This window comes from Phacochoerus africanus, chromosome 10, assembly GCF_016906955.1.
Source record: "Phacochoerus africanus isolate WHEZ1 chromosome 10, ROS_Pafr_v1, whole genome shotgun sequence".
Lineage (NCBI taxonomy): Eukaryota > Metazoa > Chordata > Mammalia > Artiodactyla > Suidae > Phacochoerus > Phacochoerus africanus.
Window position 1 is genome coordinate 65,644,102 of NC_062553.1, and position 15,282 is coordinate 65,659,383.

Consider the following 15,282-nt stretch of genomic DNA (forward strand, 5'->3'; position numbering starts at 1 on the left):
ATCTTTACGGTAATTATGAGCAAATGGGTTAAATAATCAAGGCAGTTAACAACTAGAATTGAACATGCTGAAACTTCTCTAGAAGTTGTTGGTCTTTGAACATTTTAGGAAACTGGATTATATACGACAGAAAGACTTTTAAAAACACTTTTTTAATTACTTAATGAATTTTATTACATTTATTGTTGTATAACAATCATCGCAACCCAGTTTTATATCATTTCCATCCCAAACTGCCAGCCTATTCCCCCGGCCCCAACCTGTCTCATTTGGAAACCATAAGTTTTCTGTGTGTCAGTATGCAAAGAAGTTCTGCAAAGGAGTTCATTGTGTCCTTTTTTTAGATTCCACCTATAAGTGATAGCATATGATATTGATGTCGCACTGTCTGACTAACTTCATTTAGCATAATTTCTAGGTCCATCCATGTTGCTGCAAATGCCATTCTTTCTTTCTTTTAATGGCTGAGTAATGTTCCATTGTGTATATGTACCACATCTTCTTTATCCACTCCTCTGTGGATCTGTGAGCAGGAAGTATGACCCCAAACCCCTCCCTCCTCAAAGGACACACCGCTCTTTGATTTACACCCTGGATGACCTGCCTGCCAAGGAACTCAGGCAGCCATCCACTGGACCTCCTGCTCTCCTCCTGAGAGTGTGTGCGCACTTAATAAGTCTTCACTTTGCTTTCTCACCTCTATGTCTCATCTCTGAATTCCTTCTGTAATGAGATAAGAACCTACTCTCCGGGAATAATTTTATGGATAAAAGGACCAAACAGTAGTTCTTTTTTCTAAATTACTAGTTTACATAATTAAATAGAATACAACTGAAGTACATTCAGAACAGCCAGCTAGAGGCACAGAGTGTGGCTCTGTCTTTTGTTGGGATGGAACTGCCCTGTGCCAGGCTCCAGACACCCTTAGCTCCCTCCTCAGTCTCCAGCTGCAGCTTCTGGAACCATCTTTTCAGCCATTTCATCATCTGTTTCAGAGACCTGCTAATACCAGTTTGTGTGTGTGGTTAACACCTAGCCAACAATGAACCACAAGCCCCTAGATCAGGTAAACTCACTCCTCCAAATGGAGGCCACCATGGGTGCCTGGTCAGCCTGCTCCTGTGGACTCGCTCACCACCCCTGCCCCCCGCCCCCTGGCCTCCATTCCCATGGGGGACTGCTGGATGGCTTCCTCTGCTCGTGGGCCTGGGAAAAGTACACAGTTACCCTGCATTTCCTGAAGATCCAAAACCTGTGCTATGACTAAGCCCCTTTCTGGGAAGTCCAGAAACCATCCCCACATCTGCCTGCCACGCAAATTGCCTTGGCCTGAGAGATGAGGCACGGAGAGTGCTGCCTGCCACCTCTGTGGCTTCCTGGAGAGCCACTCCCTAGACCCAGAGCCACCACTCATCCAGACGATGTACAGCCACCTGACCAAAGTCCACAGGCTTTCAGGCCTCAACCTTGACATGGCCGGGCAGGCGTCATCCTCAGATGTTATTGGAGCAGCCTTTGAGAGACCTACCCGTTGCTTCCCTCTGGACTCCCAGAGCCACTGCCTCACCCTTGAGGTGGCTTCCTAACCATGCTGGAGCCCTCTCCCAAGATGTGACCAAGTGGAAAAAATAACAGCAGAAGAAAAGAGAAAAAGCCATTTGTAAAAGACTCAAGAAAATAAAAACAAACTGAAAAAAAAAAAAAGAAAATTGTTGTATTCAACAAAGATAGCTTACTTTTAAATTTGTTTTAATTAAAATACATTTTCCTAGTTCATAGATATTTTTTAATGTATGTCACAAATGAAGAATGTCTGTAGAAATCTGTATCAACACTGCAGAATTAGTGTGTCTGGTGTCTGTAAATAAAAGAGGTGTTGTCTTGTCTCATTTTGCTGACAGTGAAATTCTTTCACAGCGATTACAAGAGTTAGCAAGATGCTACTACAAGTAGAAGACTCTAAGTCAGTGCCTAAATTCAGATCAGATTTAGTTCACAACTCTATCCTTGCCATAAAATCCATGAAATGTGGGCCGATACAGCGTGTTCCCAGCCCAGTCCTCAGAAGGTATTGGTTCTAGTCTCTCTGTGCTGCTTGCTAACTCACAACGAACAAGGCCATACTTTCATGATTCTAGAAAGTCTGGATGACCAGAAACCAAGAACTTTATGCTGTGCTGAGATAACCATGGTGTGGGTGCATGAAATAGAAGACAGATAGTAATTGCACATTTTTTATGGGAACACTTTCTTAGACTTTTTCTCAGCTAAACTTGAGATTTCTTGTTTTGCCTTTCAGTGTCAGCTTAAAATCAAGGCTCATAAATATTCCCACATGACCAAAAATCTCTCAAAACAGACATTGTACACACTGATTTAAAATGCTTAGAGTAACAGGCCAAAATGACAGAAGACAGTGGCTACAAGGTCCTCTTCTCTTAGACACCAGTCTTAGAGGCAATCCAGTGGCGGAAGGAGGTCACTCGTATATAGACGCCCGGCTTATTGACTTCACCACATTCTTCTCCCCAGCTCACTATGCCAACAAGGTACCAAATATTTCGAGAATTGGGATGAACTAGTGGTCCTCCAGAGTCACCCTAAATAAAAGAATATTTATCATTATAAGAATTTACTTCCAGGGGTTCCCATTGTGGCTCATCGGTTAACGAACTGGACTAGTATCCATGAGGATGCAGGTTCAATCCCTGGCCCCGCTCAGTGGATCCTGTGTTGCTGTGGCTGTGGTGTAGGCCAGCAGCTATAGCTCTGATTCGACCCCTAGCCTGGGAACCTCCATATGCTGTAGGTGTGTCTCTAAAAAAAAAAAATTTACTTCTAGATACTTTACTTATGCACAGTGATAAACCCCGATGGAAGTTTGTGATTCAAGATTTATAAAGTCCATGGTAACATGCATGACTGAGATCCCTGCATCACCCTTAACCTCAGCAATGGACTGACCAGACGGTATTCTCTGGGGCTCTTTGGAGTTACCTGGAACCTTGAAGGCATGAACTCATGAGTTCTATGAAAATGCTTTGGGAGACATATATTACAGATATACTGGAATATCGGGCTTTGTATCTGTGAAAAGTAATAAAACCATAGCCATAGGGTGGTTAAGAAAGTAAAAGAAATAGGCCAGATGTAATTTAAGTATTTCTGAGACTGAGGCTTTATTGAAATATGGCTCAGAGTATGGACTGTGCTGCTGGATTAACTTGGTTTAATGCCAGATCTCCCACATACTAGCTGGGTGACCTGCAAATGATTTTACCTCACTTTCCTCATCTGTAAAATAATAGTAGTGATTGCACCTAACTCACAAGGTTGCAGTGAGGATTAAATGGATTAAAATTTGTACAGGACCTCAATCAGGGCTTGACTCAGACTAAGTCCAACATGTGTTTATTAAATACTTATGAACACATGTAGGGGAGAGTTACTTTAGTGCCAGAGCTGTGAGGGAGTTTGACAGAACTGTAAAAGAGTAAACTAATTGGAACATAGGATTATTTCCATATTGACAATTTATATAAAATAATAGCAGTAACTTATAGACTCTATGGATGATAGGAATAATGTCCAGACTTACCTGGCAGGCATCGATATTTCCTTCTAGGTACCCAGCACATAGCATTGTGTCTTTGACCATACCATTATATGCTTCTTCAGCATTGCAGGTGTTCGTATCAATAATCTTCACAGGTGCTTTCTGAAGTAGCAGTGGGTATTCACCTAACAGAAGTAAACATTATCAGCAAAAGAGCTGCTCAGTAACAGAGCAGGATGGAAAATTTGTTTTGTCCTTTGTGCATAAGACTGAATTTGACTCTTGCCTATTCTTAAAAGAGCCTGCCCAGTTCCCTCACTCAAACCAAAGAAAAAGAAATGTTCAAAGAATAATTTGAAACATCTCTCTAATGCTGCCTTTCTATGTCCTTATCTCTCTTCTTACATCTTTGAATCAGGACCTTCTCAGTTAGGTTCTCCAGGTTAAGGAATTTCTGTAACCAAACTGATCTCCTTTGGAATATTTCACACAAAAGCAGTTTGCAAAGTCCTGACTTCTTATGCACCATTCCCTAAGTGATTTCCTGGGAGTACTGGGCATCTGGAGGTAAACAGTGCCTTTCATTCTGTACCTAAATCACTAATTTTTTCTGTTGCTTCTGTACCTTATATGTTAAGTTTTCCCTAGACTTACCATTGTGTGCAAGTGCTCCCCATCCTGTAACGACAACACCTTCACCTGGTGGAAAAATCTGTGTGGCTTCAGGAAGACAAACTGGATGTACATCCTTCTTAAATAAAACTTTTTCAGTAAGCATTATAACTGCAATATCATCATGATGTTCACCCCTGACGTAGTCTTCATGAATAATAATTTGTTGAATATAATGTTGCATATAGGGGGGGGCTTACTTTGGTGCCAAAGCTGACAGTATAGTTTCTTGGATCTTTTGTCCTAAAGAAACATAAATCATGTATTTTGTATTTATTTCAGAGTAATGGGATAGAGCTTGCATCTATTATGGTCTTTTCATGACATAAATGATATTTCCTTGCTCTATAATCCACCAGCAGTGAGAAAATATATCAGAATATGTCAGATTTTTCTCACTGCTGGTGGATTATAAAGCAAGGAAATATCATTTATATATATATTGATCTCTTTGTCTTTTTAGGGCCACACCCTTGGCATATGGAGGTTCCCAGGCTAGGGGTCCAATAGGAGCTGTAGCCGCCGGCTTACACCATAGCCACAGCAACGCAGGATCCAAGCCGCCTCTGCGACCTACACCACAGCTCACGGCAACACCAAATCCTTAACCCACTGAGCAAGGCCAGGGATCGAACCTGCAACCTCATGGTTCTTAGTCAGATTCATTAACCACTGAGCCACAACGGGAACTCCAACTTCTGATATTTTAATTCATTTTAATTCTCTTTAAAAATCTTGAGTCCCTCCTAGATAAGGCAGTTAGGATGTAGGCATAAAAATAAACAGTCCATGTCATCAATAAATTTAAATCTAATGAAATATGGGCATAAACACAGGCAGTTAGAAATGCTTAAATGGTTGTGTGTGTAATTAGTGGGACCACAAAACAAGAGGATTTAAATCTGTGTACTCTAAGGAGGGAAGATTTCTTAGGAAAAGCAACATTTCTGATGAGGCTCTCTAGGTGAGTCATATTTGCCTAAAAGACAAGGAAAGGAAGACAGGCAGGTGCCGAGCGGGAAGGCAGTATGAAACAGGATGATGTGTCTTAGCAACTACCAGTTGTTTGGGATGTCTGGAGAATAAAGTCGTGAGAGATGAAATCACATGAGAATAAAATATCAAGAATGACTTTTCCCGAGAGTTCCCAATGTGGCTCAGCGGGTAGCAAACCCAACCTGTATCCATGGACGTGGGTTCGATCCCTGACCTCACTCAATGAGTTAAGGATCCCATGTTGCCATGAGCTATGGTGTAGGTCGCAGCGCCACTCAGATCCAGTGTGGCTGTGGCTGTAGGGTAGGCCGGCAGCTGCAGCTCTGATTTGACCTCTAGCCTGGGAATTTCCATATGCTGCAGGTATAGCCCTAAAAGCAAAAAAAAACAAAACCAAAAACAAACAAACAAAAAAACTAAAAAAACTTTCCCATCCTTACTGATAAGATAGTAAAGCCTCAGATTGTGTTATCATGTAATTTATTTTTCAAACCAGGACACTTGAGAGTGAAAGGGAATGCTGTTGATGATCACACTGGGATGACAGGTATACAAACTTTAGTCTCCCCAGCCTTGGGCAACATGAGGAACTTACTTTTGAAAGCAGTGAGCTGCAGTCACCAGGTATCTTTCACTGATCAAAGATGCCCCACAGTAGTGTCGGCCATTCTTTTTGAGACTTGCTTGCCACGGCCACTCTCCTTCCTGAGCAGTGGAACCCCCCTTGATTCTGTCATAGGTGGCTGACATCCTTGGTCGCCTCCCACAGCCTGTCAGAAAGCATCAGTTTTATTCTATGAAAAACAGAAAGACACTGTTTGTTTGATCACAAAGCCAAGAGTGAGCTGAGTTACTCTTGGATGGTTCTATGCGGCAATATGTCTCACTGAAGGAACAGAATATAATCTGCACAAGACAGACTAGCAGCCACTGGATCACCTCCACACCCAGCATGGTACCTCCAAGACACTGCAACACTTGGAGAATATGAAAACTATCCAAGGGAGATAAGTCACAATTAAGTCCTTGGGCTAGGCCACCAGACTCCTGGGTTTGAATTCTGGTCCCATCACTTACAAGCTAGATGAATTGGGAAATTATTTCACTTCTTTGTGTTTCAGTTTTCCAATCTCTAAAATTATGTAATAATAATACCTATATAGGATTATTGTGAGATTAAATGAGTTATATGTAAAGCAATTAGAACTGTGCCTGTCCAAGAGTAACAAATCTTGACCAGTATGTTTTTAGATCACCACATACATTTAATTAGGTATCTGAACTTACGGTTGTTGATAATCTTTTCAGCATGAACCTTACTGATTTCTGAAATAGAAGAAAAAGTCCATAGTAAATTTAATACCTGGCATTCAAAATTATTTCTCTCTGGACCTATCATTTTATTTCATTGGCTCCGGCCTGGAAGTAGGGATGGTAAGTCCAGAGAGAAATAGGAATAATTTTGAATCTCAGGATAAAATGTCAATAGAAAGGAGATAATATTGATTTATTTGAATTATTATTTTACTATATATGAATGTATAATTGGAAAATACCATCTTCATAGTTCCATGTAAGAAAAATTTTATTAAACTGGATTGTATTCCATATCAGCTAAAGTGGTAAATTGATAGTATCTTTGCTTTGAAGAAGAGGAAAACCAGAGGTAAGCCTGATACCTGTTATTACACAAAAATAACTTAAAAATTAACCTGTTTGTAATAGAAGATTCTATTCCATTTTTGAAAATTATAAGAGATCATGAAAAGAATGCCAAAATACATCATCACTTTTAAGGATTATTTAAAATCTTACTATTTGATTTAGAATAAGAAGTAGATTTTTTTCCCTCAGAACCAATTTTAAGGTGTGGCATTACTATGATTTAAATGTATTTTTAATGATGAAGTATACAGATTATTGCTATGATGTAAAACAATCATTCATTCACTTAAACATTGAGAATCAGCTTTGTGCCTGATGCTTGTGATATATGTTAGGGATAAAAAGAAGACAGTAACACTCCTTTCTTCTAATACATAAGCTTACCATGGAGTCTGAGAGAATCAGGATCTGTAGTCAAGGATCCTGAGTGGTTCCTCAGCATTTGACGTAAGATATTTTCAATTCTTCTTCTTGTGTCTTCTTTCACTGATCTACGAGCCTTGAATACCAGCCATATATGTGCTGTCACACTGTTGTCATTAGGACTAAAAACACGATAAAAGTTTGATGAAGAAAATATTTTTGTCTTTATTCCCTGGTCTTTCATATCCTTATTTCTTCTACACATCTGTGGGCTTGGGCAGTGCCTTCCCTTTAAGTTAATCACAGGATTACCCATCTGCCTACATTTACTTAGTGACAGTATGCATATGACTGTTCCATTTAGAGGACAATAATTCTACACAACCAAAAAATAGGAAAGGCCTGGAGTTCCCATATGGTGTTGCAGGTTAAGGATCCAACATTGTCACCGCAGCGACTCAGGTCATTGCTGTGACATGGGTTTAATCCCTGGCCCAGGAACTTCCACATGCTGTGTGTGTGGCCAAAAAAATAATAAAATAAAATAATAATAATAATAAGGAAGGCTTGGGGCTTGGGATAGAAGTATCACATAAGAACTAAGATACTTTATTCAGATATTCATCAGTCATTTATTGAACAACAGCTGCAGTCAAGTGACTGAGCTATGTACTATTGGGTGATGCAAGGGTGACTGTAACATGGTTCCCACTCAAGAAATTTCCAGATTTCTAGGAGAGATAGGACATGTATACAAATGACTATAATAAATGGGGCAAAGTAATACAATATTTATATTATCTGCAAATAGAGCAAATACAAGTCATATTTAAAGGATCAGAGAACTTTTCATGGAAGAGGCGACATACACTCTGGACCTTAGTTTTTGTTTTTTTTGTCTTTTTGTGTTTTTTTTTGCTTTTTTTGCCTTTAGGGCTGCACCAGCAGCATATGCAAGTTCCCAGGCTAGGGGTTGAGTCAGAGCTACAGCTGCTGGCCTACACCACAGCTCACGGCAATGCTGGATCCTTAACCCACTGAGAAAGCCAGGGATCAAACCCACATGCTCATGGATACTAGTCGGATTCATTTCCCACCACAATGGGAACTCCCAACCTTAGAATATTTTCATTGCTACTTCATTATCAAACAAAATTTATCATGGAGAGAAAAGGAGGAATAGTACTCCAGAATAACTAGATCACAATAATATTAATCAGCATTTCTTGAGTAACTGCTGTGTTCCAGGCACTATGTTATCACATTTTTTTAATCACACTAAGTCTCCACAGCAACCCTGCAGCTTTGGTGTCATTATCTTCATTTTATGGACAAGGAAAAATTGAGGCTCTGAGAGGCTGCCTGATGTCCTCAGGATTATACAGCTACTAAACCAGGATCCAGATTCAGTATAATTGACTTCCTAACGCAGGCTCTTTACACTATGCATTCTGTCCCTTTATGCTCAATAGGCCAGTGACAGCTGTGTCTAGGAGACTGGGTTCAGGTGGAGGAAGATTTTAATGCTAGTCAGTGGGTAAAGAGAAGTTGTTGAAAAACCCCATGCTTGAGGAAGGTTAATCTGACTGTAGTGTTGAGGGCAGATTTGTGAGATTGAGAAGTAGATGTGCAACCCAAGAGGCTGGCTGACGGATGTGTAGGAATTGTCAGGCAGCTTGGAGGCTAGTTCCTGAAGTGGCTTTATTATGCTTTGGATCTTTCTATCCGATGATTACCTTCTGGCACATAAATCGATAATCATTTCTAGTTAGCACTCAGCTCATCCAGGTTTGATTAGGCTAGCAAGGTGTGCCAAAAGGAAAACCTCTATCTGTAGTCTCTCCATTCTTTCCAATGTGTGCACACTTTTTTAGAGATATCTGAAGTTACATGTGTGGGAAAACTAAGCAAAAGCTTTTGGGTGGTTGCCATTATCTTTGAGAGATACATATTTAGTTTTAGCCTTTCTTTCCAATACTAAAATCAAGTCCCAGGGTCAATTCTAATTGAGGTCTTGATCTATTCTCCATTTCCAGGAGTCCCCCCCGTGCCCCATGAGTTCCAGGAGCAGAGGAAGGACAGTATTGTCAGGAGGCATTGATGAAGGTAAAGGCAATAACTGCCTTCATTGGAAGTGTGCTTATTTGCCAACATTTCCTTACACATTATCTTCTTTGCTCTTGAGTACAGTTTTATGAGGGAGGCAGTGTAGGTGTTACTATCAGTATGTCACAGACAGGGAAGCAGACTCAAAGTGATACAGTGACTTGCCCAAGACTCTAAGGATACTAAGTAGCAAAGGCTGGGCTCAGGTCATCTGACTCCTATTCTAGGGCCACCTCAGGTAGTCCATGTTGCAGCAAACCCAAGAGCAGAGAACACAGCGAAACTCTCACTTCTTACTTGAAATCTAATGGTGTTTATGATAGGTTGTTATCTTTTCTGTCGTTAGTTACTTACACTAGTGTGATGACTTGGGAATTGATATATTGTCTATAAATGCTAGAACTCTGAAATGCATCAGTCATCTGTTAAAGAGAACATAGAGTCAGACACCAAATTTCAATAACATTTTTGTTTCAGAGAACTAACAATGAAATAAATATGAGAAAATAGTAATTTACCTTAGTCTCAAGAATTTTGCTAAGATAGTTATTTTCTGGTGATGTCTCCCTTTCATAATTTCTATTATATGGAATATCCAGCACATTAAAACTACCCATGTAATAGTAGGTCGTGTTTTCTGTGAAATAAAGAAATGATCCAATAATTATTTAAGTGAAATGTTTTTCAAATTCAGATATAGATTACATAGTAATACCAACTAGTAAATACTGTGCTTATATTTGCTACTGATAAACCCTGTAAATCTTTCTGCCACAGTTGATTAGATAGCTGGGCATGGTGGAAGTATTTATAAGACCAGTAATGGAGTTGATATATATCAGGCAAAGATCAGAAAGAAGAAGAACATTTTGATTGAGACAAATAGGGCATATTATAAAAGATATTTTAGTCTAGGATAGTTATCAGACTACAAATAAAAATAGTTACCATTTATTAACTATATACTATGTAAAGATAATTTATAAAAACGTATGAAGTATACCCATTTTTCAAGAGAAATGTGGTATCAAAGATATCCAATAATTTACCTATCACTCAGCTAATAAAAAGAGTCAAGATTAAATATTTGATCTGTATATGAAGCCCATATCTAATCCATTACATTTCCTTCTTAAATTTTCATTGATACTAAGCTGTTTGATATGTAATATATCTTATCCCTAATATGTGATAGATATTAAGCATCTAGGAATATGCTTGACATTGTAGAGTAGTGCCTAGCATATAGTAAGCACTAAATAAATGTTTTGCAGTATGATTATTGCCTTTGAAGTCTGCCTTATAGAAGAGACAGGCTTAATACGGATAAAATAATTACACGAGATACCAATAATGATATAACTAAATGATAAGGTTAATTGTTTGACCACAAGTTCTGTATGATTGCAGAGATGGGAGGCACTATAATTAAAATATGATTTATCATTATAAATGTGCTGAAAATATTTTATAGTGAGAAAGGTGATGGAAAAAGAAGTTGGAAATTTGTAAACAAAATGCTGAAAATGTGTTTATAAATAATAATTTGTGAATGAACATTTTTATCTAGGTAGCTTGTCTGTGCTTCATGGATCATTTACCTTAGAGATCAAGCTTTGCAAATGTAGTGTATTGGGTTTTTACTATAAGAAGCAAAAAATAGACCTTGAAGTTGTTCAAATTTATTTTTCGTAATTCAGTGTTCACAATGCATCCTTTAGCTCTTTATTTAGATTTCTAAATATTTGTACCTATTACCATAATTAGGCATTGTAAAATAATAAATTGGCAGGATATGAACTGTTTTTTGTTACAACTGCCTAGAGTACTTTCTCAGAACCAGTGGATAAAATGAATATGGAATGTCTGAGACATTTAACTGTTACATTTAGAATGGATAAGCAATGAGGTAGGTCCTTGTACAGCACAAGGAGCTATATCCAGTCTCTTAGGATAGAACATGATAGAAAAAGAATGTGTATGTATGCATGTATGTGTGTGTGTATATGGGCAAATGCAAATATGAATTGAGAAAGAGATACAGGGCAGAAAGAATTATCTTACAACTTTTCCATGACTTGATTACTTGCACTTAGTTCTGCAAATAAGACTTACAATTTACACACACATATGTTTTTTATGGTTTGGGTTTGGGGCTGGGGGCTTGTTTGTTTTTGTGCTAAGAATGTTCTGGGTGCAATAGAGTTTAAGAGAACACTTCTGTTTAAAGCTGACTGAGTGAAAGCACTTCTACATTTTCCTTCCTCTAAGCCCAGAAAAAGACCAAAAGATAATAGCTTGAAACAAGTAGATTACAAATGTCTTCCCCAACTTCTAATGTTTTTAGTTTAGAGAAACTGAGACAGTTGAAAACATGTGTATCATACTAAAGTATATATATGCTAAATTTTCCTCCCAACTTGACCATGGAGAGCTAGTAGTCCAGAATATACCCATGCAAAACAAAGGAAGATTTTTCTACACCTAGAAGTTTTGAGCAATTCAAGAAAAAATAGTCAAATATACTGGAACTTCAGTTCTCTCAACAAAACAATTTAAATGGAACAGCCTATAGTTAAAACTATTGTCAACAGACACCTCTTTCACAGAGCTTCCTATTAGCTCTTTAATCTTCAACCTTTAATCTTAGCAGACACTAAGCTGAAAGATCAACATATATTGAGAAAAATATCTAATGTGAAATAAATAAAAATATATTCTTTACCAACCTACTGCCAGAAAATGAACCAGGAGACCAATAGTTATTCCCAGAACTGCCAATACTCCAAACACAATGAGGGCGATCATCCACAGCGGCAGAGATGTGCGGGAAGGTGCGACGGGTCTGCAGGTGAAGGATGTGAATAAGAAAGACATGTTGGAAATATCACAGTCATTCCAGATCTTTGTGCCTTTCCTCTTGCTCACCCCTAAATCTTCAAAATTTGGTCAAAGCACTAGCAAAGGACAGAAAAACAGGAAAGAAGGGCGGGAGAGAGGACAGAAGGAAGTCCAGCCTGTGAGCTTACTTGCCTTGAAGCCTGAACCTCTCTGGTTCTGTGCTATGAAACTGTTTTTGGGAGTCTCATGCTGGTGCCAAGTTATCTATACGTAAAATCTAATTCCCTCCCATGACCAATGATGGGTAGTGACAGAGTTAGTATCAATAAGTGAAGATCTTGCCAGATGGGGATGGAGAGGAAGGGAGAAGAAGAGACGTATTTCAGAAGTATCTTGATGCCTAAGCTTATCATAATTTTTTAAGCTATGACCATGATCCTGTATTATTTGTTATGGCCTTGTCATATATAAAGAACACACAAATATAAAGTGTCATATTGGATCAGAGCAGTGTCCACCTCAGTCGGCCATGAGCTGTCAGTGCTACCTTGGCAAGCATCTAAACCACAGCTTTCTTCTGAAACTTTTCAAATTCCATCTTATAGGACTAAACCTACAAAGAAATTGAAATTGATAAAATGTGGTTTTTTAAAATCATTACTTCTACTTTTAGTGTTTCTTTTCTTCCTCTTAACCATTCATTAGACACACACATACAACAAAAAGATTAACTAGGTTCTCCTTAATTGTACCTGCAGAATCAACCATGTGTCCAGATCCCTCTAAGCTCCCTGGGCAGTCAGATTAATGCTTCCCTCTGAGAAGCTGTGCACTGTATGAGGGCTTGAACCTTTCCTAGGCAATTAACAGTGCTTAGAAATAACGGCTTAATCCTTTGAAATCTTTCAGGCTAGTACTTCTCAGAAGTGTCAAATGATGAAAGAAAAGAAGGAGGTGCCCTATAAATAAAGAAAATATTATCCACCTAGCATAAAGGTGATGACTATCTTACAGGCAAAACAAAAGAGAACAAACAATCTTCTGTTTCCTCTCCACTTTTAATATGGGTGATCACTCTTTCCTTTACCGATAGATCAGAGGTGTCACTAATAAGAAAATATCAGGGTTATGAATAATATATTTTTAATAAAAAGAAATAATACAACAAAATTTACTTCAGTTCAAGAAAAAAATGTTCTTAGTATGGGTTCTATCAGAATGAGCATGCTCTTCATAATCATGTTTTTACATGGATACAATGCTATGAAAAAAATTTGTCTTGAGGGTTCAAATATTGACTTAAGGTGTACATTTTAGAGGAATATTTGTGTAAGGTATACATTTACATTTCAGTTATTAAAATATTAAATATTTTAAATTAGGTTAATTTTGCTATATTGCATGCATATGAAAATTCTTTATGAACTTAAAGCATGTTTTTAAACAGGTTGGCATTAATGATTGGTGTTCAGGTAACATAATAAGTATCCTGGTTAGTTACTTTAAAAATAAGTAGTATAAGTCGCTTCATAGCACAGGGAACTATATACAACCGCTTGTGATGGGACATGGCGGAAGATAATATGAGAAGAAATAATGTATGCATATGTATACCTGGGTCACTTTGCTGTACAGCAGAGATTGACAGAACACTGTAAATCAACTATAATAAAAAATTTAAAAATAAGCAGCACATGTCTATACATAGTTATACTAGTCTAGTTCATGAATATTTTACAGCTAAAAATCCATAGGTTTATGTATTATTCTACCAGTGACACCTATGAAGCAATGGTACTGTGAGATTCAAGACAATATTCATGAAAGCACTTTAGAAAGCACAAGATATTAAAAACAAGGGAGTCATTATCAACATTCCCACCAATAACAATGTAACATTTGTTTTATGAGAGAAGAACATTATGTCTCTACTTACCTCCTTCCATCTTAAAACTGTCACACTTTCATATTATTTTTTCATTCACAGGATGTTAAGCTGCACGGTACCTTTCTGAAGCAGCCCTCAGATCACTAAATAAAACTACAGATCCCAGACACAAATGTATCTATGTAATAGGGTTATCTCCATGCAGGAGTTCCAGAACACTGTGCAAAAATTAGAAATTCCCCCCAAACTCAATTGTTTTACTGCAACTCTTGGCAGAAGTCATGGTGGGCAAACAGTGTTAATTCCATTTAGGTCTGAGAGTAGGCAAGCAAATCCGCACTTACCTATACATAGTGTGCTGATGTAAGGGCTGTCGATGTTAACAGTGGTAAAGGAACTTCTGCACTCCTTTTGTCCTGATCAGAGGTTCTCAGGTAAATGGACTAACCACAATGATACTTGGGGTTTTAAGGGCTGGTGTGATGGCAGAAAGCAATTAAAAGCAAACTCGTTTAACAAGTGTTGATGACAGCTGTGGTTTAAAGGAAGAAGTGAAAATTCTCTTTGAGTTGGATACTTAGAAAAAGACAGTAGACATAGCTTGGATTGGTTGCCTGACAGGTCCACCCAAGAAATACCAGCACAGATTGGTGAATCAGTGTTCTGACTCAGATTCTATCCATCCCTTTCAGGAAACAGGTCTCCTCCCCAGTGAAACCAACTGTACCCCCCAGAGCAGTCTCTGACAAATGACTTGCATAGACATTGTTTTTCTACAATAATTCTGCTACAGCGTTACTCATCTGAACATGCCTATTCTAAAACTTCTCCCTGGGACTCTGCATACTTTTGTGGGATGGGGGTAGGTTTTGGGATAAGAAATATCAGTTCTATTTTGGTAATTCTTCATAGGAGCTGGAAAAATTTAGTTAAGCGTTGTTTTACCAAGTAAATATGCATTACGTTTTTGTGTGACACATCAAATTCTTACAAAAACAGAAATCAGGAGGTCGTTTAGATATTTTGGATACAAATATCTAAAGTCTTGGCACCATATTTCATACCTCTAACCATACAATTACTCCATTCATTTATTTAATAAATATTTGTCAGGTGCTTCCTGAGGCTACCATTGTTCCTTCCTAGCAGTGGAAATAGAGCAATGGATATGATCAAGTTCTTGTCTTCATGGAAC

The 15,282-nt window shown here is 38.3% G+C and overlaps 1 protein-coding gene across 1 annotated transcript; it reads right to left on the reverse strand.

The window, feature by feature from the left end:
* Positions 1 to 1,754: 1,754 nt before the first annotated feature.
* LOC125138214 (transmembrane protease serine 11B-like protein) lies at positions 1,755 to 14,609 on the reverse strand. The gene is given in 11 exon segments (XM_047799515.1): positions 1,755 to 2,600; positions 3,599 to 3,741; positions 4,211 to 4,421; positions 4,423 to 4,471; positions 5,820 to 5,994; positions 6,512 to 6,550; positions 7,274 to 7,434; positions 9,713 to 9,780; positions 9,877 to 9,995; positions 12,088 to 12,203; positions 14,432 to 14,609. Coding segments are annotated over 11 exon segments (1,251 nt in total). The 5' UTR covers positions 14,440 to 14,609; the 3' UTR covers positions 1,755 to 2,438.
* Positions 14,610 to 15,282: the final 673 nt, after the last annotated feature.